This window comes from Macrotis lagotis, chromosome 1, assembly GCF_037893015.1.
Source record: "Macrotis lagotis isolate mMagLag1 chromosome 1, bilby.v1.9.chrom.fasta, whole genome shotgun sequence".
In the NCBI taxonomy this organism is placed as follows: Eukaryota; Metazoa; Chordata; class Mammalia; order Peramelemorphia; family Peramelidae; genus Macrotis; species Macrotis lagotis.
Window position 1 is genome coordinate 62329413 of NC_133658.1, and position 23168 is coordinate 62352580.

The following is a 23168-nucleotide window of genomic DNA, read 5'->3' on the forward strand; positions in this document are numbered from 1 at the left end:
AGAGAGAGGGTAGAGCGGGGCTCGGTAGAGGGAGGAGCCCCCCGAGGGGCGGTGGGGGCCGAGGCCGGCCGCGGCCCGGCTTCTCTCTCCCCCGCCGGAAGCCAAGGGTCCCTCCCTCCAGCGCCGCGGCATCGTCTCCGCGGCGGGCGGGGCCGGGGCTCCGAACTACATTTCCCATGGGCCCGCGCGGCTACGCTCGCGATACGTGGCTCAAATGGAAGGCGGGAGCGGGAGCGGGCGCGGACGCTGAGCCGGAGCCGGAGCTGGGGGCGCCCGGAGAGGGGCGGCCGGTGCCGAGCGGCGGTGACCTCCGTCTGCCTCCCCGGTAAGACCCCCCCCCCCGCTCCGGCTCGCCCTCTCCCGGGCCTGCTGCGAGCCTCCGGGACGGAGCCGCGGGCCTGCGGCCCCAGCTCCCCTCCGCGCCCCGCGGACTCCCCGTTCCGAGGCCCCGAGAGGGCCCCCAGTCTGGGCTCCGTCCCTGGGGGCCCCAGCCCCCCCCCGCTGAGGCCTCCCCCGGGGCTCCCCGCCCCTCCTCAGCCCCGCGAGCCCCCGTCACTGACCCCAACCTGAGAGGCCCTCCGGCCCCGCCCCGCTGTGTCCCCCCTACTGCCCCCTGACCCTGGGGGACTCCGAGGCCCACCGCACCCCCACCCTTTCTTCCTTCTGCCCATAAGCCTTAGTGAGGCTCATCCCAGCGGCCCGGGCCTGCCGTACTCTGCTTCCCGTTTATTTTCCTTTAAGGCTCCAAATCCGCAAGCTTTTCTCCGTTCTTGACCCCCCTTTTGACTCCCAATGCAGGAGGCCTTCAGAGAACCTGGCTCTCCAATTTGATCTTCTCCAGGTGAGCCCATGTAGAGGAAGAACATGGCCTTCCTCCCTGAGAACGAAGGGACCACCAGGACTTTGCTTCATCGCGTGCTGGAGATGCAACCTCTGAGCTCTCCAGTCTCATCTAATACCAGGCTAAGGTTGGTCCATCATCCCCTCAGCACTGACACTTAGCTCAAGGTCAGTCGCCGTCATTTAACCGAAGGATTCTCCTTTCCAAGGTTGAGAGTGTAAAATGGCTTTGGGTGAGCAAAGGTTTTAGTCAGATGATATACCGGACATTGTGAGGGATATGCATAAAAACCTAACAAGTTGAACCTTTTCCTTCCAATGACTGTGGGGGGAACTGGGCACAATTACCAGTGCTGGAGTTGTAGTTTATAATTCACTGGAGCCTCTGTGAAATTCAGGACACTATGAGGCAATGTTTATTGCTGTTGGTTCCTGTCCAACTCTCGTGAGCCCATTTGGATTTTTCTTGGGAAAGATACTGGAATGATTTGCAATATCCATCCTCCGGCTTATCTACAGATGAGGAAACTGAGGCAAACAGGGCGAAGTGACTTTCTCCAGGGTCGCATTGCTATTGGGAGAAGGCTACCTGACTCCTGACCCATCATCCTGTGTAGGCACTACAAAGCTGCCCCATGGTCTAACAGAAAGAATATCAGATTTGGACTTAGGAGAGATCCATGTTGAAACGCCGCTTCTGAAGCTCCAGTAAAGGTTACATTAAGTCACCACCACACTGTGGATCTATTTTTTTTTTCTGTAATGTGGGAATAATACCTCTTTCAACAAGACTGTTGGAAGAATCCATGGGGCAATGTCCTGAAAGGTTTTTTTAAAATGTGTAAATAATAGATAAGGTGGGGGACTGAGCCTTCTGCCCTCCCTCTTATTTTCAAGGATACCTATTACAATTCGTTGTCAAAGTTAATTACCCACAGGACTGAAAGGTTTTGGATCTAGAGGGGACCTTAGGAATCACCTAGTCCAACCTTATTTTGCAGATGAAAAAAAAATTGAAGAACAGAGGCTTGAAATGATTTGTTGAATGTCACAAGGCAGTGTGCTAAAACTTTTTCTGAGTGCACCCTGCAGGATTTTAAAGAAATATGTTAAGTACTTTAAACTTCAGCATTAGTATATGCTCAAGTATCCTCCATTCTAATAAGGAACACTAGAAGGAGGGAGGGTTATGTGTTCTATTTCCTGGGGTTTCCCAAGAGGAGCCTCATTCCTACTAGGATAAGGTGAAAAGTCACTGAGCCCAGGATAGTTCCAGGCACAGACATATTTTTAAATGGATTTAACAACATTATTCTTATGGACATGTGTTGGATTGGCTTAATTAGAAGCAGGCATCCCTATTCCTGGGTCTCTTAAATTACCTTTCTTCTTTTTTAGAGAGAGAAGTTTTCCTGAATCTACAAAGGGAAGCCGCATTACTTCATCTGGCACTTTTCTAAGTAAGCAAACAAAGGTAAACATTGAAGATTTCCTCATCCCCTATTTGAGAGATCTGGAATGACTGGGATAGGGGAGAGGGGTACTATGAAACTTCTGGCCTGGAAATTTAGGATACAACTCAGTCTTTCTTTTGTTTTTGTTATTGTTAAGTTGTTTCAGTTATGTCTAAATCTTGGTGACCCTGTTAGGGGGTTTTCTTGGCAAAGATAGAGTGGTTTGCCATTTCCTCCTCCAGCTTATTTTACAGATGAGGAAACAGACCAACAGGATTAAGTGACTTGTCCAAGGTCACCCAGCTATCAAGTTGTCTGAGGGCAGAATTTCTTGACTCTAAGTCTGATGCTCTTTCCACTGTGCCATCTAGCTGCCCAAAGATGCTGGGGACTTGACCTGGGGCTAAGCAGAGCTTTCAACTCTATAAAAGAAATGTACTTGTAAGAACATGAGACTTGGAGGAAGAAGACCTATGTATGAATTTCTTCTGTGTCTCTAGTTGTGAAACTAGTAGACAGTAGGTTTGACTTTTCTCATCTTTCAAATGAGATAATAATCCTTACAATACCAACCTGTTAAGAGTTGTCTGGAGGGGCCACTAGGTGGCACAGTGGATAGAGCACCGGCCCTGGAGTCAGGAGTACCCGAGTTCAAATCCAGCCTCAGACACTTACCTAGCTGTTTGGCCTTGGGCAAGCCACTTAACCCCATTTGCCTTGCAAAAAAAAAAACAACCCTAAAAAAACAAAGGAGTTGTCTAGAAAGAATTTTATAAACCTTTAATGGTTCAGAATTATGAGTTATTATTGGGATTATATGAATCCTCCAGCTCAAAATGGCAGGAAGAAGAGTTTCTAAATGTTGGACCCATGGAGTCCTGAACCCAGATCTGTAGGTAATTCTTCCTAATATAGGTACCTCAGTATTGCCATGTTCTTTTCTTTGCATGCCCTATGTAGACTGCACCTGCTCAGCCAAAGGATATTGGAGCTAATGGTCAGCTCTTTGTTGATCATTATGATTTCTTGGAAGAAGGCACACCCAGGATTCTTCTGAAGAAAATCCTGCAGACTGGTGAGCCAAGATCAGGGGCATCCAGGTTTAAGATCAGCACTGCTTGAACCCCATGGCAGGGGTGGCCACACATGGATGTGATCCAGTTTTTTTAGTGAAAGACTACTGTTCTTTGTAGCTCTTCTGGGCCTCAGTGCCCAACAAAAACCCCCTGAAGGGCCACATAGAGAATTCTGAACCCATTCATGAATACAGTGCAGCCCACACCACAGGCTCTCCAGCTCTAGGTTGGCACACCTGTTCTTGAATGAACATGCTGCTCTTCAGAGCAGGACAACATGGGATCAGAAGCTGCTGAAATAGAAGAGATGGATTTTTCTTGTCCCTTGCTCCCAGGACCTCATGTCAAACAAGGGGTCTCAGCCGCATCTTGGACTTCCTTGCAATGTGTGTCCTCTTTGTAGCTTCAGAAGCCTCTGTCGTGGTACCAGAGCTGGTGAATTCACAGGAGCCAGAGCTTGTTGAGTTACAGGAAAGAAGCAAGTGGAACAGGTCTGAGGCTTTTAGAGAATTAGAAGCTTCTAAGGAAGCCACAGAACCCAGGGGCACCTGTCTGAAAGTTATCTTGCTTTCCTTTTAGTCTGGAGTTGCAGCTTCCTGAGGGGGAGTCCTCTGTGACTGTGGCTTCAGGGCTACTGGCCCACAGGAAGAAGAAGCGCCGCCTTAGAGTATCTGAGTTTGAACAGGAAGTGGACCAAAGACTTGCTGTTGTTTCAGGTGAGATTTCTAGAGTCCTCACCCCTTTAGTGGGAGCTGACTGTTCTACTGGAACTTCTTGAGTAGCAAGTGGGAAGTGATGTGAGGATAAGAAGTTCACAGGGATGAATATCAAATTGTGCCTCTTCTCCAGTCTTCCTGTATTAATAATCAGAATTTCTTCTCTGTTTCTCTTACTTTTGGACAAAAGATCTCACTGGAGAGCAACCAGCTTCAACTAACAAGTCCTCTGTGACCAGGTGCCTAAGAAAATACTTGTATTACTACATATTACCATGACAGGGGGTGGACTGAACCTGGAGACTAGAAGAGGAACAGATGATAGAATATAGGAGGAAGCCATCCAGTAGTTAATGGGGTCACTAAGTGTTGATTTTCCAAGAAAATAGGCCAGGGGCAGGGAACTGTACTAATAGCTTTGGGGGATGAATGTCTAAGTAGGGACTCACAGCAAAACTTCGTTTTGTCAGGTCCTTTAATCTAACCTTGGCCACAGTCAGAGCCTCTGAGTCTGTAAAGAGGCCTGGCTTGGCCCGAAGGCCTCCAACTCGTAAGACAGTTGATGTAGAAGCATTTGAACAAAGAATAAAGGATATCCCACTGACTCATCTCCCAGGTAAGGCCACCTAGCCCTGGACTCTGGGGAGAGGGTCTAGACTATCACAAAAAACCCCAAGTATCCTGCCTTCGCCTTTCCTCCCACCCTTCACTACTTGGGCATTTTGACCTAAGTGGTGTTTCAAGATGCCAAATTTTTTACTTTTAAAGTCTTATCTTGATTTTTCCAAGCCATATAATTGCTGTGGGAAGGAAGTAACTGAAGGGTTAGCTACTCTTACCTCCCTTTTTGAAATTCTATGAACAGCATGGAAGGAGTTGTTATAATAGTAATGAACTTGAAGATTACCAGTTAAGAGATAAAATCAGAATCAATATCTAGTGCATTGCTTATTGAAACAGTACAGCTTCCTAGTTCCTTGCCCATGATAGTAGGCAGTGTCTTTGAGACATGATGAAGGCAGTTTTGGACCTCCTTCACAGCCAGTTGTACCTTGATCTCTAGGCAGAAAAGGAGCCCTCTCACAAGCAGAGGTCATTCATCCTTTCCTGTAGCCCTGGCTGCAGGTGGTTGAGAAAGCTGGCTATCAATGGATTAGGAGCAGCGGAGAAACAGAGTGAAGAGTCTAGCATGAGGGGAGCTCTTTAGTCCTTGGGATTTCTCCCTAAGAGAGAGAGATGTTGAATAAGGGATGCCTGGTGGTTGTGGTATTATGGTGGTCTTCAATTCAGTTAGCTAGCCCTTGGGGTGAGCTTTTAAGTCAGAGACCTGACTTTAGTTCAGGAGCTCAGTTTTCTGATAATCATCTCCTTTCTCTTTCTTTCCTTCATGTCTAGGTTGTCATGCTCATCACAGTGCCACTCCTGGGGATGGGGATAGGTCCTTCCAGGCGAGTCCTGACTCCAGAGCCTTCAGGAGAAGCTTGACTGTGGACCAGGATCAGAGGGCCCAGACCCCACAGACTAATCAAAGACTGAATAAGGGTATTGGGGGCAGGGCAGAGGGCTTGCCATAGTCAGAATTAGCCCAAGTCCTTGGTGCTATGGGTAGCAAATTGATGCTTTCTAGACAACCTAGGATATGGTGGTGGTGGTCGTTACCCTTAATCATTTTATGACCACATATGACATTTTAAAAATCCAGGAATCTGATTGGTGATTAGAAATGGGATAGGCTCTGAGGGATCAGAGAGGGCTATAGAGAATTCAGCAATCTCTTATTTCTTCCTGTGCTAGGTCCTGGGAGAACAACCAAATCTTGTACAAAAAGTCCAAGTCAAAACACTCCCCTCTCTGCCAGCTCTAAGATTATGAGAACACGAACCAGACCTTGGACAGGAACACCAGGTCAAAACAGCTGCCTCTCTGAGAGCTCTGTATCTGCTAGACACAGCATTTCCAGGGAAATTAGAGCAAAGTCAGGTGTGACTCATCAAGTGGAAGAGGATGAAGAACAGAGAGCAATGGATGATGAGTCAGAAGAGTCTGAAGAAGACACAGAAATCCCTCAAAGGACTGGTAATATTGGGATTTAACCAAGACCAGTGAAATTTCAAGTTGATTCACCTTGCCCCTATGAGGGCTCCAGAAACATACAATATTCCCCAATCTCATGCCATTATAGGGAGGGAAAAGCTACTAAGGTATTTTTTTTGTTTTTTTAGGTTTTTGCAAGGCAAATGGGGTTAAGTGGTTTGCCCAAGGTCACAGAGCTAGGTAATTATTAAGTGTCTGAGGTCGGATTTGAACTCGGGCACTCCTGACTCCAGGGCCGGTGCTCTATCCACTGTGCCACCTAGCCACCCCTGCTACTTAGGTTTTTACTGGAAACCTATGGGTCCTTAAGATTTCTAAGCTGCTTTACTCAGTTGAATGTCAGGGATCTTGAAAGAACAATTCCTTCAGGAGTGGCTAGGTGGCGTAGTGGATAGAGCACCGGCCCTGGAGTCAGGAGTGCCCGAGTTCAAATCCGACCTCAGACACTTAATAATTACCTAGCTCTGTGACCTTGGGCAAACCACTTAACCCCATTTGCCTTGAAAAAACCTTAAAAAAAACAAATTCCTTTGAATTTATGGTCAATGTATCATTCAGGCATTCAGATATAGGGAAAGGGATTTTCTTAGCTTCCTAGACCTCAACTGAAGAGACCCTGAGAAGTATATTGGTTTGTTGGCTGATGTTGATCAAACCTTGCTAGGAGTTGAGAACAAGCAAACTTTCAGAGGATTGCTGGGTTTCCACCTATCCAATGAGGGTATCAGTCATTCCTGGTCTTCTCTTTCTTTTCAGTGGCCTCAGAACTTAGCATGAAGACACCAGAATTTCTCCGGGCCAAGCGAAATCACTCCCCTTCACAGCCTGCCTTCCCAGCACCTCCTAAAACTAACAGTACCTTGTAAGTATCTAGGATATTGCTTTGACACACCATCTTTTCCCTCCTGTGTTTATCTGAAAGGGAACAGGGCCCTGGAAAAACTACTGCTCACCATCCCCAGTCCATGGTTCAGTCTCAGTATTTATACCTATTTTTTTGCAATTGTTCAGGGCCTCTGACCTTTTCTTCTTTCCAGGGGGTTTCAAGGACATAGAATGTTCACTGGATCCTGCCCTTTGTTTTTCTTTTGTGTCTTCCCTTAGGAAGATTATTGATGGAATGGGAAATCCTTTGTTCAGGTTTCTCCTGGGGCCTGACCCTCTCAAGGAGAAAAGGGTGACACCTGGCTCTAGATGTGAAAGCGACCCACTCCTTAGGGTTAGAATAGTTTTAGAGGAGAGATTTTCTTGAGGCCAAATTAGAGACAACCTGGATTTTAACAGTTGGGAGATGATGGGAGAGGTATCAAAAGTACAATAGCCAGTCTGAAGCAAGGATTTGTATGGAGTAATTGGGAAAGAGAAAACTGGAGATGTAGGTGGGAGTCATCTCCTAAAGAACTGCAGGTAACGAGCACAGATGGCGAGCATCTAGTTCCTTGTGGCCTGGGCCCTGTTCAGTACTTACATGTTTTATGTCACAGCATGTTTTATCTCACAGCACTATTATGTTGGAATTACTAGAGAAGCTAGGAAATAGGAGCCTGGACTGTGTCTCATTCTGTTGTCCTGCCAGGTTTCTGCCAGGAGGATAGACCCATCCCATCTTGTTTCTGTTATTCCCAATCCTTAGGTTGCCCTCCAAGCCTTCCTCAGCCAAGCGTGCTCCCAAGCGCTGTGCCCCAGGCCCTAGACAACCCCGTGATCCAGACAAAGCTGGCTTGAATAATTACTGCAAAGTCTTCAGTTACTATGCCAAAATTCCTATGGAGAAGTCAGCCTCTGAGACTCTGGTGAAGTGGTACGTTGGTAGTGTCGGTGCCATGGTCAGGGCCCTGGGCTACCTTTTCTTTTACCCCCACACCTGGGAATGGAGACTTGCATATTTGTGGGTGTGCAGCTTACAGATCTGTTACTGATTTTATAATGTGTTTCTGGGCTCCTAACTTCTGTGTTACCCTCCCTTATTGTAGCCTGAACCAGTATTTCGAGACACTTTGTGATGACCTGGAGACCTTTGCTCACCATGCAGGCCGAAGGACTGTGCTGTTGGCTGACTTGGAGCTGTTGATGAGGCGGTCAGTGGGCCTGAACCTGAGCCTTTTCTGCCTAACATCCAATTTAAGGAATACCAGGGTGGGGCTAGGGATAAGGGATGAGGAAAGGTTAGAAGGAGCTTCCTCCAGGGAGAGGGGTATATGCTGAAATTTTGGGGGATTCCCTTAAGTATGACATAACATTTTCTTATTTTCTTCCTCCACCTTCTACACTCTAGGCAGGGTCTAGTGACTGATGATGTTTCCCTGTATGTGCTTGTGGAGAGACATTTGCCCTTGGAGTATCGGAGGCTGCTCATTCCTTGTGCATCCAGTGGTAATTCTGTCTTCCCTCCTGGGTAGGGATGCTGTTATCCCAGTAAAAGGAGGGCAGGAGCCTGAGGCTCTTTGTAGGCCTCCATGTAAAGCTTTTCCATAAGTGGGACCTTTCACATGCTAATGGAAGTGCCAATAAAATGTGATAAAGCCACTTTTTAATAAAAAGATGTGACTGAGTTGGGTCCTACTCCCCCCCCCCCCATGGGGGTTCGCATTCCCTTTCAGTCTAGGCAGATGCATGCAGTAGTCAGGGAAGGATGATTAACACAATTGCAGAACCCTAGAATTTAGAGATTAGTGATCAGGCAGTCCAATCTCTCAGTTGGTCATGGGCAGGCTTTCTACCTAGCCTCCCTGCCTCCACAATAATTTTCCTAATGCACAGGTGTGACCCCAATACTCCTCTTGCAGCCTCCTGGTCCTGGCATCTCAAGGTCTGCTTTCTGGCTTAAACTCCAGCAGGCAGCTGTTTTAGTTTTTTGATCGATCACCTCCCACCTTTGTGTTCCTCCTCCAGGTGATTCTAGATTTAGGGAGTGTGCTGTGCCCTTTCTCTCCAGGAGCCTTTCTTTGTTCCAGCATCCTTCTACCTACACAAGGTGGGTCGCCGATAAGTTGAGCAGCCGTGAGGTGGGGACTGTGATTTCTTTGGCTGTCTCCCAAGTCAGGATCTAGGGCACAGCCTATTGTAAGGAGGAACTTGTTGGACTGTTAACTTGAGCCGCAATTCAGACCCAGGTCTCCAGGTTTCCTTGCACTCACCCTTATTTATTTTCTTCTCTCTTATGTGCAGCACACAATCAGAGAACGCAAATTCTTACAAATGATATATTTGTTTTCAAATTAAGGAATCTTTGCTTTCTTAATGGGATGGAGAAAGAGAGGGAAGGGAAGCAAGGTTGTGGTATGAAGGGCTTTCTACCCTCTGCTTTACTTTGGTTGACTGGGAGAGGGTCTAGGAACTGATCTCAGCCTCCCGAGGGCCTATTCGCTTGATGGCTGCAGTTTGTAAATGCTCTAGTAGGATCTCTAGTTTCTTGGCATATTCTGGTTCCAATCCTGCTATAGAGGTCCGGAAGGCCTGGCTCATGTAGCTGTCCAGGGTGTACTCATCCATTGTGGGGTCAATGTTAATCAGGGCCTGGCGCAGCATTCCTGGGGTTATCTCAGCCGTCCTAGCCCCAAGTAAACAGTTAGGCTTCTGCAGTACTCACCACTTCCCAGCCCTCACCAGGTCCTGCCCCATCAGGTGGTCACTGGGTGGGAGCACCAAAACCCTCAATTCTGCAGGGTCCTGAGTTGGGTCTAGGTGGTATGTTCCACCTTCAAGGAAACTGGGGTTACCCAGTGGTACTTTACACATTGGACAAGGAGCTGCTGGGGTCGCAGGGGGGGGCAAGAGCAAGGCAAAGCAATGTGCACAGATCCAGCCTTCTCAGGAAGCTGATGTGCTTTGAATCACAGCTTTTACAGATGGAAGACTTTTTAAAGAGTTTCTTATGGGGTCTTCATACAGCCCTAGGAGGTAACTGCTATTATCTCCATGTTTATAGAGGAGGAAATAAAGGCTGACCAAAAATTTTAGTGACTTGCCCAGGGTAACACAGCTAGTAGTGTCTTAGGCAGAATGTGGACTTGGGTGTTACTGACTGAATCCAGTGGTATCCCTGGTACCACTCAAATATAATAGGCAATAGGGGAGGTGATTGGCTAAAGGGAAAATTTAACAAAATAGTGAGCATAGGATTTCAGTCCTGGTTCTGGCTCAATTCTCTAAACCTCAGTTTCCTCATCTATAAAATGGAGATTCTGTTTGTATTACATCACAGGGACATTGAGAGAACATGTAAATCCTAAAATACTATATAAACAGGAGTTATGTTGTTTTTCTTGGTGAAGAGAAGCACAAGGGGAGCACAGAAGTGTTAATTTGGATCAAGGGAATACTTACTTGTTAGACTCAAGTTCTGTCTTTAGTTCCACCAGATAAGCCTGCTTCTCATTTTGGGCCTGGTCCCACAGTTTTTGAATGAAGAGTCCAGAATTACCCATTTCATCCTAGGAGAGGTCATAGACCCTAGTTAGGGCTCAGTGCAACAGGTGTGGGTCTGGCTGTCTGCCAGCCAGTCTAGGGGAGCCCCTAGACTGGAAGCAATCACTCATTTCCCCTTTTGTAAGAAGGAATCCTATATTGAAGCTTGAAATGAGTCTTCCCTCACAGCTTAACCTGGCTTCCCCTTCTCCCACCCTGACCCTAGCCATTCATTTTGCTGTAGTTTAGTTTGCAAGATCAGCTCAGATACCTTAGTGACAACTGTGATTCAAACCTGGTGGCCTGGGGGCTGAGCCTTCTGGAGTGATCTCTTCTACAGGGCAAAGGTGACAGGCAGGCTGTTAGTGTTACCTCAGAAAACAGAAGTCGGTAGTGAATAAAGTCCAGGGAGTTGCCCTCTTCTAATTGGGTCATCGCCACATCCATCAACTCCTTAATCTGTTCATCGGTCTTGAGGGGAAAGGCATTCCTGAGTGCTTGGCTGTGTAGTGAGAGAAAACACCAGGCAGTGGGAGAAGAACCATTTCAATACAACACAGGCTTAGTTTACACTGTATGCTGACCTTGCACAAACACCCTTGGCAGATGTGCCCTAATTGATTTGTCATGATCTTTATTTTTTGGCAGTTTTCATTTTGGTACATCTAGGGGGAACTAGAGTCAGACTTCTCTACGCCTGCTCCCCCCCATTCACATAAGGGCTGGATAGAATCCCCAGAGAGCAGGTAGAGCACTAACAAGTGTTCTGCCTCAATGCTTCCTCATCCTACAGGGTCCTCAATCTTCAGTGGAACATCAGTCAAGGGTTCAGTGTTAGTGGGGATGCTGAACCAAAAACCAAAAAGGGTCCCTGTACTCCATGAGTTTGAAATGGTAGCCCCAAGTCCCATTCTTGAGTGCTTAAGGACAGGGAAGAGGAGTTGGGTGGAGAGGAGCAGGAGGTTATAGGACCCTGGCCCAACCTGAACTGATCTGTGGTGAGGCTTCCCTCATTCTGGATGTCAGTGCTGATCAACTCCTTCATCAGGTGCAACACGAGGCTTTTCTGGTCATGGAACACATTTTCATCCAGCTGGGGAGAAAAGCTTGGTTTGTGGTTCCAGGGATTGGGGTCATTCACTCTATTGCGGGCCTAGGAGCTTGCTCAGGTTTTAATACTAAATCACAAAGGGGCAACAGAGCTTTTCCTCTGAACCCTCAGGGGCTGATAGGGTAAAAGAGAGGTAAGAAGGAAAGGGAATAGGTGATGGAACCTTCCTCTGTGGGAGGGGATTCTGTAGAGGGCATTTCTGAGCCCACTGGACCACAAATTAGATCTTCAAAGTACCTTAGAGGTCATCTACCCGTGAAAGAGGCTCTGATTCAACTTCCAGTGCTATTCCCACTATGCCAAGCTATATTTTATGGAGAAGAAAATAGAAACCCAACTGAGGCAGAGTGCTTGTCAAGTATCATACATGACATCCACAGCTCATTAAGGTCAAGATTAGTATGGGAACTCAGGCATTTTGACTCCTTCAATGTCTTTTCTATTCAAATGAAGATAATCTTTTAAGATACCTTTCAGTTATGAAATTATGATTCATTGATCTTACACTTTTTTCCCCTTTTCTGCTTGTTCCATTTCAGGTAAAGTGGATTTTTCTTTGACAACCCTTCTTTTTCATAGGGATTCAGGGATAAGCTCACCTTTCCTGTCAGGACATCATAGAACTGCTTCATGACCTCAATGGAGTGAAAGAGCTTGATATTTTCAAAAATGGAGTAGGACCAATCCATGGCAGAGGCTTCCCCAAATCGTTTTTTCAGGTAGTTGAGGAAAAACACAGACAAAGGGGATAGCCTCTCTTTCTGCAAGGAAATGGATTTAGATTGAAGTCAAGTGGCCAGGGAGCTGGTGGGATGGCTATCAAGCCTGCCTTGGGAGAGCAGCTTATCCCATTAGGACCCTTAAGAACTCTATCCTCTGAAGACCAAAGAACTTTCATCTTAGATGACCCTCCTTATACCATTTCCCCAAAACGCTTATGTCTACTGTATCTACCCTATTCCTGCCACCCTTGCTACTAGAAGCTTGCAGGTCCCTTTATCTTTATCCCTTCATATCCCTTTATTCACTAGACAAAGAATGGGGGCTTCTCTCATCCATTGTCTCCTGACTCTACTAAAGTATTAGCACCACCCACCCATTCTCCTCCCACTGTTTGGGGTCCTGCCAGCCACAATTAGCCTGAGGACCTGGTCTTGGGCTATCCGCTCTTTCCAGATATCTTTGACAATGTCCACCACTTCCTTTTTGCTTGGCTTTTTGTTTCGGACAACCCCTCCTGTCTGAAGGAACACAGGGACGTCTTCACTGAAGCCCTGGAAAAGGGGATATGTTCCTGTCAACTGTGGAATTCTGAGTTAATGCACTTTTATTAATTCAATTTAATATTATTTACTAAGCATCTACTTTGTGCCAACTTGATAAACTGACCAGTTTTGACTAGGATTTAAACACCCTTCCTAACTAACAGGGTGTAAATGGTACATCCAGAGGGGCAAAATCTAAAGGAGTTGCCCCTCAAAGAACTTGTAGGGCAGGTGAGACATGTGTTGGCCAATCCCAGGGAAAAGTCCTACCAGGCCTTGGAAGGTCTCTCTTTCTAGGAGAAGACTTGAACCAATCTCCTCTAGCAGCACATCGACAAGTTGGTCACTACTTTTCCCTTGAGATAAAAGCTGCCAACGTTCTCGTCCCCCAGATATCACAGCTATGAAAGGAAAAGCAAAGGAAGAAGCTGGAGGCTACTGAACCTAGGAACAAAGTAGATGAGCAGAGGGCTCCTAGAATCAGAATTCTAGGAAGTCAACTAGCTTGGCCATAACCAGACTGCCATCTTCAGCATTCTTAACAAGCAGTCTGAGCCTCTGAAAACTTCTGGCGGTGGGAATACCTACCATCACCTAAGGGAGCAAACACAATCTTTGGGACCACTGTTGCTTATTTGTAGTTTTCACCCATTCCATTGCCCCTTGGCCCAAACTCTAGGGCCAAACAACTTAAGTTTATTTCTTCTCCATGACAGCCCTCTAATACTGGGAGACAGTTACCATGCTCTATTCTCTGCCTCTAATTCTTATCTTTTCAGGCTAAACCCACTTTGTGCCCTTTACAAATCTTTGTATTATACTCTTCCATCAGCTTACCCTAAAATATGACACCCTGAATACAGTGTGCTAGATATGGTTGACAAGGGTCCTGGACTCCACATTTTTTATATCATGTTTGTTATTGCAGCCCAAGACCATATATCACTGCCATGGCTCATAGTATTCACTGAGCTTCTAAGTTTCTGAGTTCTACTCTGGAGAGTCTTCCTCTCCAATCCATCAAGCCCTACACCAGAGAGGCAAGAGCTAATGCTGCAGCTTTGTCTTTGTTTTAAAGGGGACTTGGGTCCCAGAACTACCCCCACCACCACCACCAGCTACCTTCACACTTGGACCAGTTGGGTCTGGGAGTAGAGGTTCGTTGTATCTCCTGTAGCTCATTGTGAAATTCATCCCTATCCTTTACAATTGCTGAGTGAACTTGTAACAGCAAGTCGTACTCCTTCCGAATTTCTTGAAAGTCACTTTTTAAATTTTCCATCTGGAAGACAGGTCAAGCTCAGGTCAAACACTACAGATCCCTAAGTAAGTATGGTGTGGTGGTATTGTGGAAAAAACCTTGAACTTTGAGTCAGGGGCCTCTCTGAGTTTCTGCTTGGCTCCTTAGAACCTTTTCACAAAGAGCAGTTAGATTGCATTTTAAGTTTTACAAAATGCTTTACAAATATCTCATCTTCACAACATCACTAAGAGTTGGTTACTATCATTATTCCCAATTTCCAGATAATGAAACTGAGGCAGACAGATTAAATCACCTGTCCATGATCACACAGCTGGTGGCTGAATCTAGGTTTGAATTTGTCTTCCTGACTGCAGCTCCAGTGCTCTATTATACCACCTAACTAGCTGCCTCTGGCCTCAATTTCATGATCTAGCTGAGGTATCAGACCAGATCACAGGTAAGGTTCATTTTAGCTTTGGATCATTCAGTCTAATCAACCCCCCCCCCCCCAACAATAGGAAGACTGGGTCTCCCTAGTCAATATCCCCACCATATCTAACTCCAAGGGGTGGGAGTGGGGTTGTGGAAATAGCCTCACCATTTCAAATAATGCCTTGTTTTTTTTCTCTTCCATTTCAAAGTCCCTTCTGGGGACAACATCACCAAAATTTGCCTTCATTGTGTTCAGTTCCATCTGAGTTTTGGTGAGATCTTGACGAGCCATCTTCAAAGCTAGGGTTAACTTTACAGGGTCTTCTCCCCCCACACCTGGAAGATAATCAGCCTGGTTAGTGCCCCAGGTATACTACTTTTCAAGTTCAGCAAAAATAAAAATCATCTAAAGTCCTTTTTTCATCTTTTTTAAAAATTATATATTTTATTTGTTTTTCCAATTACATTGGTAGTTTCTACCAGTCTTTTTTTTGGGCAACAGTTTGAGTTTTACAATTTTTTTCCCTTTTTCCTTTCTCTCCCCCCAACAGAAGGTAATCTGATACAAGCTTTACATTTGCAACCATAGATGGAAATTGAATGTGTTGTGAGAGAAGAATCAGATTCATAATGAAAAAAGAAAGCATTAGAGATAATAAAATTACATAAGACAAGAAGATAATAAAACTCTGGTCTTCGTTTAATCTCCATAGTTCCTTTGCTGGATACAGATGGTATTCTCCATCCCAAATCCCCTACCATTGTCCCTGATTATTGCATTGATGGAATGAACAAGTCCATCATGATTGATCATCACCCCATGTTGTTGTTAAGGTGTACAATGTTCTGATTCTGCTCCTCTCATCCAGCATCAGTTCATGCAAGTCTTTCCAAACTTTTGTGATTTCTTATAGAATAATAGCGTTCTATCACATACACATACCACAATTTGTTCAGCCAATGAATTAATTTATGAATTAGTAAATTAATTTCCAATTCTTTGACACCATGAAAGAGCTGTTAAGAAAATTTTTGTATATGTGGGATTTCCTCCTTTTTCATGATTTCTTCAGGATGCAGACCCAGTAGTGGTATAGCTGGATCAAAGGGTATACATAGTTTGCCCTTTGGGCATAACTCCAAATTGCTCCCCAGAAAGGTTGGATCAGTTCACAGCTCCACTAGCCTTTCTTTCATCTAGATGCAGCCTTCTGAGGTTTCTCCAACCAATGGATTCAATTTAAGAGTCCCTAACTTTGGGCAATGCTTTGTGCTAGGGCTTGAGAATATAAATACAAGGAGAAAAGATATACTGTCCACCTAATGTCTACTCTATTGTGGTAGAGATAAAATATCACAAGTGACTAATATAAATTAGATTGTGATTAGAGTATAAGGCAGGGTTCAAGGAAGGAAAGATTACTTTTGATTGGTCAGTGAGGGAAACCTTAGAGATCTCATCCAATTTCCTTATTTTTGTGTTTGAGGCCTAGAGACTAAGTGATTTGCTCAGGGTCATATAGTCAGAAAGAAGCAAAATGAGGATTGGAACCAGTATAACTGAGCTTGAATTTACTGATCTTTCCTTTAGGCTTCATTGCTTCAGGCAGAATCTGAGATGATCACAATAGCCCTTGTTCATCATCTTATCTGTATACCTTTTCTAACGGAAGATTTATAAGTTCGGATCTGAGACTCACTCCTACTCTAAAAATCAATATTCCTTAGCACCTACCACCACAGCCCTTTAGCAGAAGACCCTAAAGAACAGATGTGTCTAATCTGAGTCTGGGTGGCATTATTCCATTGTATCATTATACTCAGTAATATGGATTACATGTTGCAGTTTAAACAAATATTAAATTCTATATGAGGCCCTTGACAAGTTTTTATTGGGTGACATGGCCCAGAAGAGTTAAAGTGTTGGACACCAGGCTACACAGAACAATACTCCAGACCAAAAAGGAAACTCCAAAAGAGATACCTTTGGAGGCTTAAAAAAGGTTTTATTTACCTGGAGACTGGGCAAGAGACATGTCCTCCCGTTGATATCGTAACTCATTAAGATCAGCAATAAGTATCCTTCGGGCATCTCGTTCATTAAGGAAATGAAGATATTCCTCTGCCAAGTTTTTCCGTAGTTTGGCCACCTGTAGGACAGACAAGCTCAGCTTGGACCATACTCAGGAGTAGTCACAAATTTTTTGAACTTGCCTCCACCAGATGAGAGGCTAACAGAACATCTGCCTGGGAAATTTTTAACTTAATGATATACTTGTTTACCAGATTTGTACAACTGGAAGGACAAGACATGTATGTCCTTTGTAGGGACTCAGAAGAATTGATTCAGTTAGAATTGAGGGAGGGGAAATGTGACTGTTTCTAAGACCCATGGGAGAAAGATATTGCCAAGGAGAAAGCTGGAGCACTTAGGGGACTCAACCCTCAGATTATGAGTGGAAGCTAATAGGGAGGTTTCAGAATATGCTTTCAGGTAAGGCTGGACACAACTAGCTGTTTCCTAAGCTGCAGGGTCTTTTTTTTACCCGCATTATCAGTGGGAAAGAAGTAATTTGGCAGACTATAGCAGACCCACTTGAGTTTGCAAAGAGATCTTCTCTTCGTTCTTCTTGTCAATGAGCTTTAATAAATTAATTTTCTCTTTCTTCAACATTTTGATTTCATATCTCTCCTCTGCCCTGATAGCCAGAATTTTTTCATTGCATTCTTCAGATATATTGACTAGCATGGCCTTCAGTGGCTCCAGGGACCGAATCTTCTCCCTAAAGTGAGCTGATCAAAAACCAAAGAATATGAGAGGAGTTCTTCGGTCCAGGGGGTGGAGAAAAGGGCACTTCTCCAGGTCCCTCAACAAGTGGTGTGGGTAAGAACTAAAGAAAGGCTGGTCTGATTGATGGTGACTCTAGGAAATTAAGTGTTTAAAAGATTATAGGATTAAAATCTAGTCCAACTCCATTTTATAGATTTAGAAGCAAAACCATAGAAAGTCAGATCCAGTGACTTACTTGCTCAAGGTCACACAGTCACATAATAATGGAGAACTTAAGTTGCCTGCCTCCTAACTCAGGGTTCCTTCTATACCACCACTACTATACAAAGATCAAAGGAAAAGGTCCTATATGTACAAAAAATATTTATAGCAGTTCTTTATGTTGAGGCTAAGAATTGCAAATTGAGGGGATGGCTGAATAAGTTATGTTGTGGTTGTGATGAAATACTATTGTGCTCTAAGAAATGATTAGTGGGATGCTTTCAGGAAAAACCTGGAGGACTTCCAGGACAGAGCCACGATGGCTGCATGAAGCTAGCATGCTCCTGGAGTATATCCCTACACAAAATTAAATGAAGCTTCTACACAGATATTAAAGTTACAAATCCCACCAAAAAAAAAGAGCAAAACAAGTTTTCAGCTGTAAACATCATAGAAGATCTTCAGTGAAGGTCTGTCTCTTTTGGGGAAGAGGGGAAGCTAGTTAGGGGTGGGGGATTGGGGTGGCAGGAAAGCCAGCAGGAGGTTTTTAACCACAGGGCAGCGCAGGTCCCAGCAGCTACATAGCAACACAGGTCCTGATAACTAGACAGCAAACCAGCTGGAAGGTTCCCAACCTCTGCCAAGGGCTGACCCCTGGGAACACTGGGACAACAGACAGGATTGGGTGGGGAACAAATCACTGCATAGGCAACGCCTGGGCTACAAGATCATGACCAGCCACAAGCCAGGGATCAGACCCCAGCCCCAGCCCAGAGAGCTCAGCACCACACTTCCTATACCCCAGCAGTAGAGCTCAAACAATCAAAATGAACAAAAAACCTGAAAGAGCTAACCATAGAAAGCTATTCTGAAGGTAGAGATAACAGTGCCTCTTCAGAAGAAAGCAGTGACAAATTTTCTACATAGGAAGTCTCAAAGGAGTCTATGAATTGAACTCAAATCCAAAACCTCATAGAAGAGTTTAAAAAATTATTTAAAAACCAAAGAGAGGAAGAAGGAAAATGGAAAAAAGAAATGAGAGTCATGCAGGAAAATTTTGAAAAATTGACCAAAGAAATCATTCCTTTCGAAGCAAAAATACTCAACTGGAAAGAAAATGTAACACTTCAAAAAATAAAATAAAATCAACCAACTGGAAAAGGAATGCAACTCAGCAAAAAGTAAACTGAACCAACTAGAAAAAGAAACACAAAAGCTCAGTGAAGAAAATAAAACTGTAAAAAGTAGAATTGAACAAATAGAAACCAATAAATTTATGAGACATCAAGATTCCATCAAACAGAACCAAAAGGCTGAAAAAATTGAAAATGTAAAGTAAAAGGAAAAACGAATGACCTGGAAAATAAGAGCTAGGAGAGATAATTTACTAATTATTGGTCTACTAGAAAGCCTAAATCAAAAAAGAGAGGCTGGAAAATATATTTTGGAAAATATAAGGGAAAACTGTTCAAATATACTAGATCAAGAAGACAAAATAACCCTTGAAAGAATACATAGAACATCTACAGAAAGAGACCCCAGGATAAAAACTCCAAGGACTATCATAGTCAAATTCCAGAATCCTCAAATAAAGGAGAAAATACCACAAGCAGCCAAAATGTAGCAATTTAAATACATAGGAAGCACAATCAGACTTATATAAGACTTAGCAGTTTCAACATTAAAGGCTCAGAGGGACTGGACTAAGATATTTCTGAGGGCAAAGGACCTTGGAATACAACCAAGAATTTACTACCACTACTATGAATATTACCAGCATATTCTGTCAAGGGAAGAGATGGATGTTCAACAAAATAGAGGACTTATAAAATTTCCTGACCTTTGAGAGTAAAATTGATTTTTTGAAATCTTAAAACTATTTGGATTGTTGTTTGGTGATTAAAGTGGAGAAATTCGGGCCGAAGAGTATGTATTAAGATAAATGGAAAAAGATACAGGGGGAATGAGAAGAAGGGAGGGAGAGAATGGGAAATCAGAAGAGAGAATGAGATAAGAAAGAATACTAGAATGAGATTTGAAACTCTGTAAGTTCATCTTTTTTGCCTCTGAATAATCCCAGTGATGGGCAATTAATGCACAAAACAGGTCATTCTATTTTTAGACAGATCTAATGGCTTGGAAGGTCTTATACTGAGCCAAAAAGCTGACACATTTTGTTGCTCATATATTATTTCTAGAGGCTGTTCTTAAAGAGGAGTCCAAATATCAAAACATAAGATCTAGAACTGGAAGGGACCTTAAAGATCATTTAATGTAAATCCATAATTTTACAGCCTAGGAGCTGAGGTTCTGAAAGGTGATGGGATTTGTCCAAGGTCACACAGGTAATAAGCAACAAAGATGAGGTTATTAACACAGGTCCTCTGATTCCAAATTCAGCATTCTCTCCCCTCCATCATTAAGGGTGGTTTTAAGCAATGAGAACATCACTGGAATAAGCATCTGTTTCTCAGGGTGGTTATTTGGAAGAAGACAATGATCATTATGAATAGCAGACTTTAAAAATTTAGCACATAACCTCATGGTTGTGGTTCTTAGAACATATACAAGACTATCCCCTGCTTACCAGAGTTGAAAAAGTGAGGTTGGCCTCGATATATCCAAGGTTCTTTCCAGATTTTTTTTTTTTTACCATTGTCAAGATGAAAAAGAGTCCTGAACCCAAAGCTAAAGGGACCCTTTTTCAGAGAGTGGGGCCTGGCTCCCTCCAATCAGAAGGCTGAGTTGTATGCTCTCTCTGAGACCACATGGCTCCCCTTAGGGCAGACTGTCTCTTGCCTTCTCTCTTCCTATCTAACCTCCCCAGCCTACCCTTTTCTGGACACTTCCAAACCCCTTGTTTGATCTTCCCACTTGGTTGGGCTCTCTGCCACAGCTAAGTACCTTCTGTTCTCCTTGCAGAGATAACTAGCAATGGAAGACCAGTAAGATGTGACTGAGAACCTTCTTTCTTCCTAAAAAATCCCTATGACTTAGCTCGCTGGGGGACATGGGGGATGGTGTTACTATTTCCTACCAGCTCCTCTGTTTTGGGACTTTTCTGGACTTCTCTATCACACTTCCATGCTGGGTACTTTCTTTATCCCTTTTTATTCTCCTTTTCTTTTCAGCTTCCTTTTTTTGGGGGGGGGGTGTTTTCCTAATAGACTGTAAGCTCCCTGGGGGCAAGGACCATCTTGTTTTTATTTTTATTTGTATCCCCAATGTCTGGCACACAGTAGAAACTTAATAAATGTTTACTGAATGACAGACTACGAAGGATTGCAATCCTGGCATCCTCTAAATCCCTTCCATCCACAGCCTCTAGACCTGATGGCTCAGCAAACCACCCTGGCTGGATTCTGCCCTGGGTGTCTATTCCACCAGCTTTTGGCTCCACCAAGGATGTATTTTAGGTCCTGAGCCTCCCCTTGTAGGTGAGTTCATATAGCCACTAATAAATCACCTACTCCTTTAGGCATTCATTATTGGTCAGATTCTATTGTTTCATCACTTTGAAGTCCCACAAACTCTGATAAAGGCTTGGGGCAAAAATCCTCAGTTGGGTCTAAACCAATCTGTACAGTAGAGGAAGGAACATCATGCTGGACAGTGGGTCAGAAGACTCAGTCCAGTTATTGTTCTGGATCTCCCACTAATCAATCACAGGGGACCTTCTGGAGACTTTGTTTCTTCATCCATTTGCAAAATGAGGATTTCAGGCTAGGTGATCTTTACAATCCTGAGTCTAAGGAAACTAACTACTAGGGCTTTTCCTCACCTCTTTTTAACTCCTCGAATGACAAGTTATTACAACAATTTGTGAAAGTTGGTTTTTCTTCTTATTCTATAAAGAATCCTGACCCTGTATTAATTATTTGTCAGTATTATTTAATTAATTTAATTATTATATTTATAATAGTATAATAATATTATTCAATAAATTATTATTTAATTAATTATTTTCCATTAATAATTTTCCAGTTATTTTCCAAGAGTGAAGTGAGGAACTTGGGGGGAAATTGTGTCAACAGCAAGGCTATTAGATAATGTCCTAAAAGATGTGAGCCTCCTTTTTTTACAGTTCCTATTCTTGTTCTGGGCAGAAGTTCAGAAATAGAGGGAGACACAGTCTGATAACAGGAGGAAAGGCACAAGATTTATTCAGAAAACCAAATCTTGGCTCAGAAATGACAAGTCGTTCAATTTCACCAAGACTATTTCCTCAGCTATAAAATAGAGATAGGAAATATCTGTGTTACCTACTTCACAGGGTAGTTGGGAGGACAGGGCTTTGTCAACACCTTGAGGAATGATAAAATGTTCTTTAGTAGTTCTCAATATAGAATTTTTAGAGCTGGAAGTCAGTAATCTGAAGGTCCCAGTAGCAGAGCTAGGGTTGAAATTTGGATTTCTCCTTTCATTTTACCTACTTCTGTTGAATAATCCCAGTGATGGACAATTAAAGTCCCATGCTTTCCCCATCATATCCAGATTCCCAAGGAACCTGGTAGCACACCCCATAAATAGGGGCTCCATGAGAAAAATTCAATGCTAGCTATTATTCCTTTCTAAAATTTATTTACATATGAAATTGGTAACCAAGGAGAAAACCTATTAGCTACAATTTTTTCTTGGTTCCATTTATATTCCTTTCTACAAACTTTATTATTTAAAAATATTTTTCACATAATTATAATAGTCACATTTAAAAATAAACATAACAGGAAACAGCCAGGTGGTGTGGTGGATAGAGCACTGGCCCTGGAATCAGGAAGACCTGGGTTCAAATCCAGCCTCAGACATTTAATAATTACCTAGCTGTGTGACCTTAGGCAAGTCACTTAACCACACTGCCTTGCAACCCCCCAAAACAAAAATAAATATAACCCCCATACACACATAAACACACAAAGAAAGAGAAACACCAAGAAAAATAAAATGAGAGAAAAAAAGTGTGCTTCAGTCTATATTCAGATACCATCAACTCTGTTTTTAGGATGGAGAGCATTCTTTTTTTTAAGTCCATCAGAGAAATGCTTCAATGTTTTTTTTTTTCTCACAGCTGCTATTGTTAGGTTTATTTCCATCCATCCTATGCCTCTAGACTTCTATTCTCTTTTCTTTCTCCTTTAGTCCTGCCCCTCCTCAAAAGTGTGTTGTATCTGACTACCCTCACCCATGATCTTCCTTCTCCTTCTATCCCCTGTTTACCCCCCCCCCCCCCGGCTCCTTTCTTCCATCTCTTCCTTTCCTATTTTCCTCTTGGGTTAAGATGGATTTCTATACCTAATTAAGTTGTGTATACTATTTCCTCTCTGTTGGCTACATTTTTTTCCAGTACAAAAATGTTAAATTTTCATTTTCTTCTAAAATTTTCTATCCTCCTTCTGCCCCCCCCCTTATCACAGGGCAATGTGACCCAGAAGAGCTAAAAGGTTGGACAAACCATGCAAAGTGAGGGGCCCTGTCATATAGTATATTGCCTCCTTGTCTATCATAAAAGTCTTGACTAAAGAGGTAGGGGCTAGGACTGGA

General features: G+C 43.7%; 2 protein-coding genes across 6 annotated transcripts in view; one reads left to right on the forward strand and one right to left on the reverse strand.

The window, feature by feature from the left end:
- The first annotated feature begins 236 nt into the window (after positions 1–236).
- Positions 237–18121, forward strand: CENPT (centromere protein T). 4 transcript variants are annotated; one of them, XM_074202208.1, is made up of 16 exons: positions 237–325; positions 799–968; positions 2239–2314; positions 3255–3369; positions 3774–3861; positions 3950–4086; positions 4277–4325; positions 4557–4702; positions 5482–5628; positions 5881–6162; positions 6937–7042; positions 7814–7981; positions 8154–8258; positions 8456–8553; positions 9073–9154; positions 14488–18115. In XM_074202208.1, exons 2-16 carry the CDS (start codon positions 865–867, stop codon positions 14489–14491), a joined length of 1707 nt encoding a protein of 568 aa, XP_074058309.1. In that variant the 5' UTR covers positions 237–325; positions 799–864; the 3' UTR covers positions 14492–18115. The 4 variants fall into 4 exon arrangements, with proteins under 4 accessions (XP_074058309.1, XP_074058300.1, XP_074058313.1 ...); XM_074202199.1 differs by having other exon boundaries at positions 9073–18121; XM_074202203.1 differs by having other exon boundaries at positions 244–325; positions 842–968; positions 9073–18121.
- Positions 9370–23168, reverse strand: part of TSNAXIP1 (translin associated factor X interacting protein 1) — a 35356-nt gene continuing 21557 nt past the window's right edge. For both annotated transcript variants that reach the window (XM_074202185.1, XM_074202190.1), the window contains 11 exons: positions 17235–17431; positions 16653–16788; positions 14805–14974; positions 14086–14245; positions 13234–13364; positions 12847–12972; positions 12298–12459; positions 11571–11680; positions 10960–11089; positions 10507–10613; positions 9370–9730 (listed from right to left, as the gene is read on the reverse strand). In XM_074202185.1, the coding sequence (XP_074058286.1) occupies positions 9511–9730; positions 10507–10613; positions 10960–11089; positions 11571–11680; positions 12298–12459; positions 12847–12972; positions 13234–13364; positions 14086–14245; positions 14805–14974; positions 16653–16788; positions 17235–17431 (1649 nt within the window). In that variant the 3' untranslated portion in view covers positions 9370–9510. The remainder of the gene's footprint in view (positions 9731–10506; positions 10614–10959; positions 11090–11570; positions 11681–12297; positions 12460–12846; positions 12973–13233; positions 13365–14085; positions 14246–14804; positions 14975–16652; positions 16789–17234; positions 17432–23168) is intronic.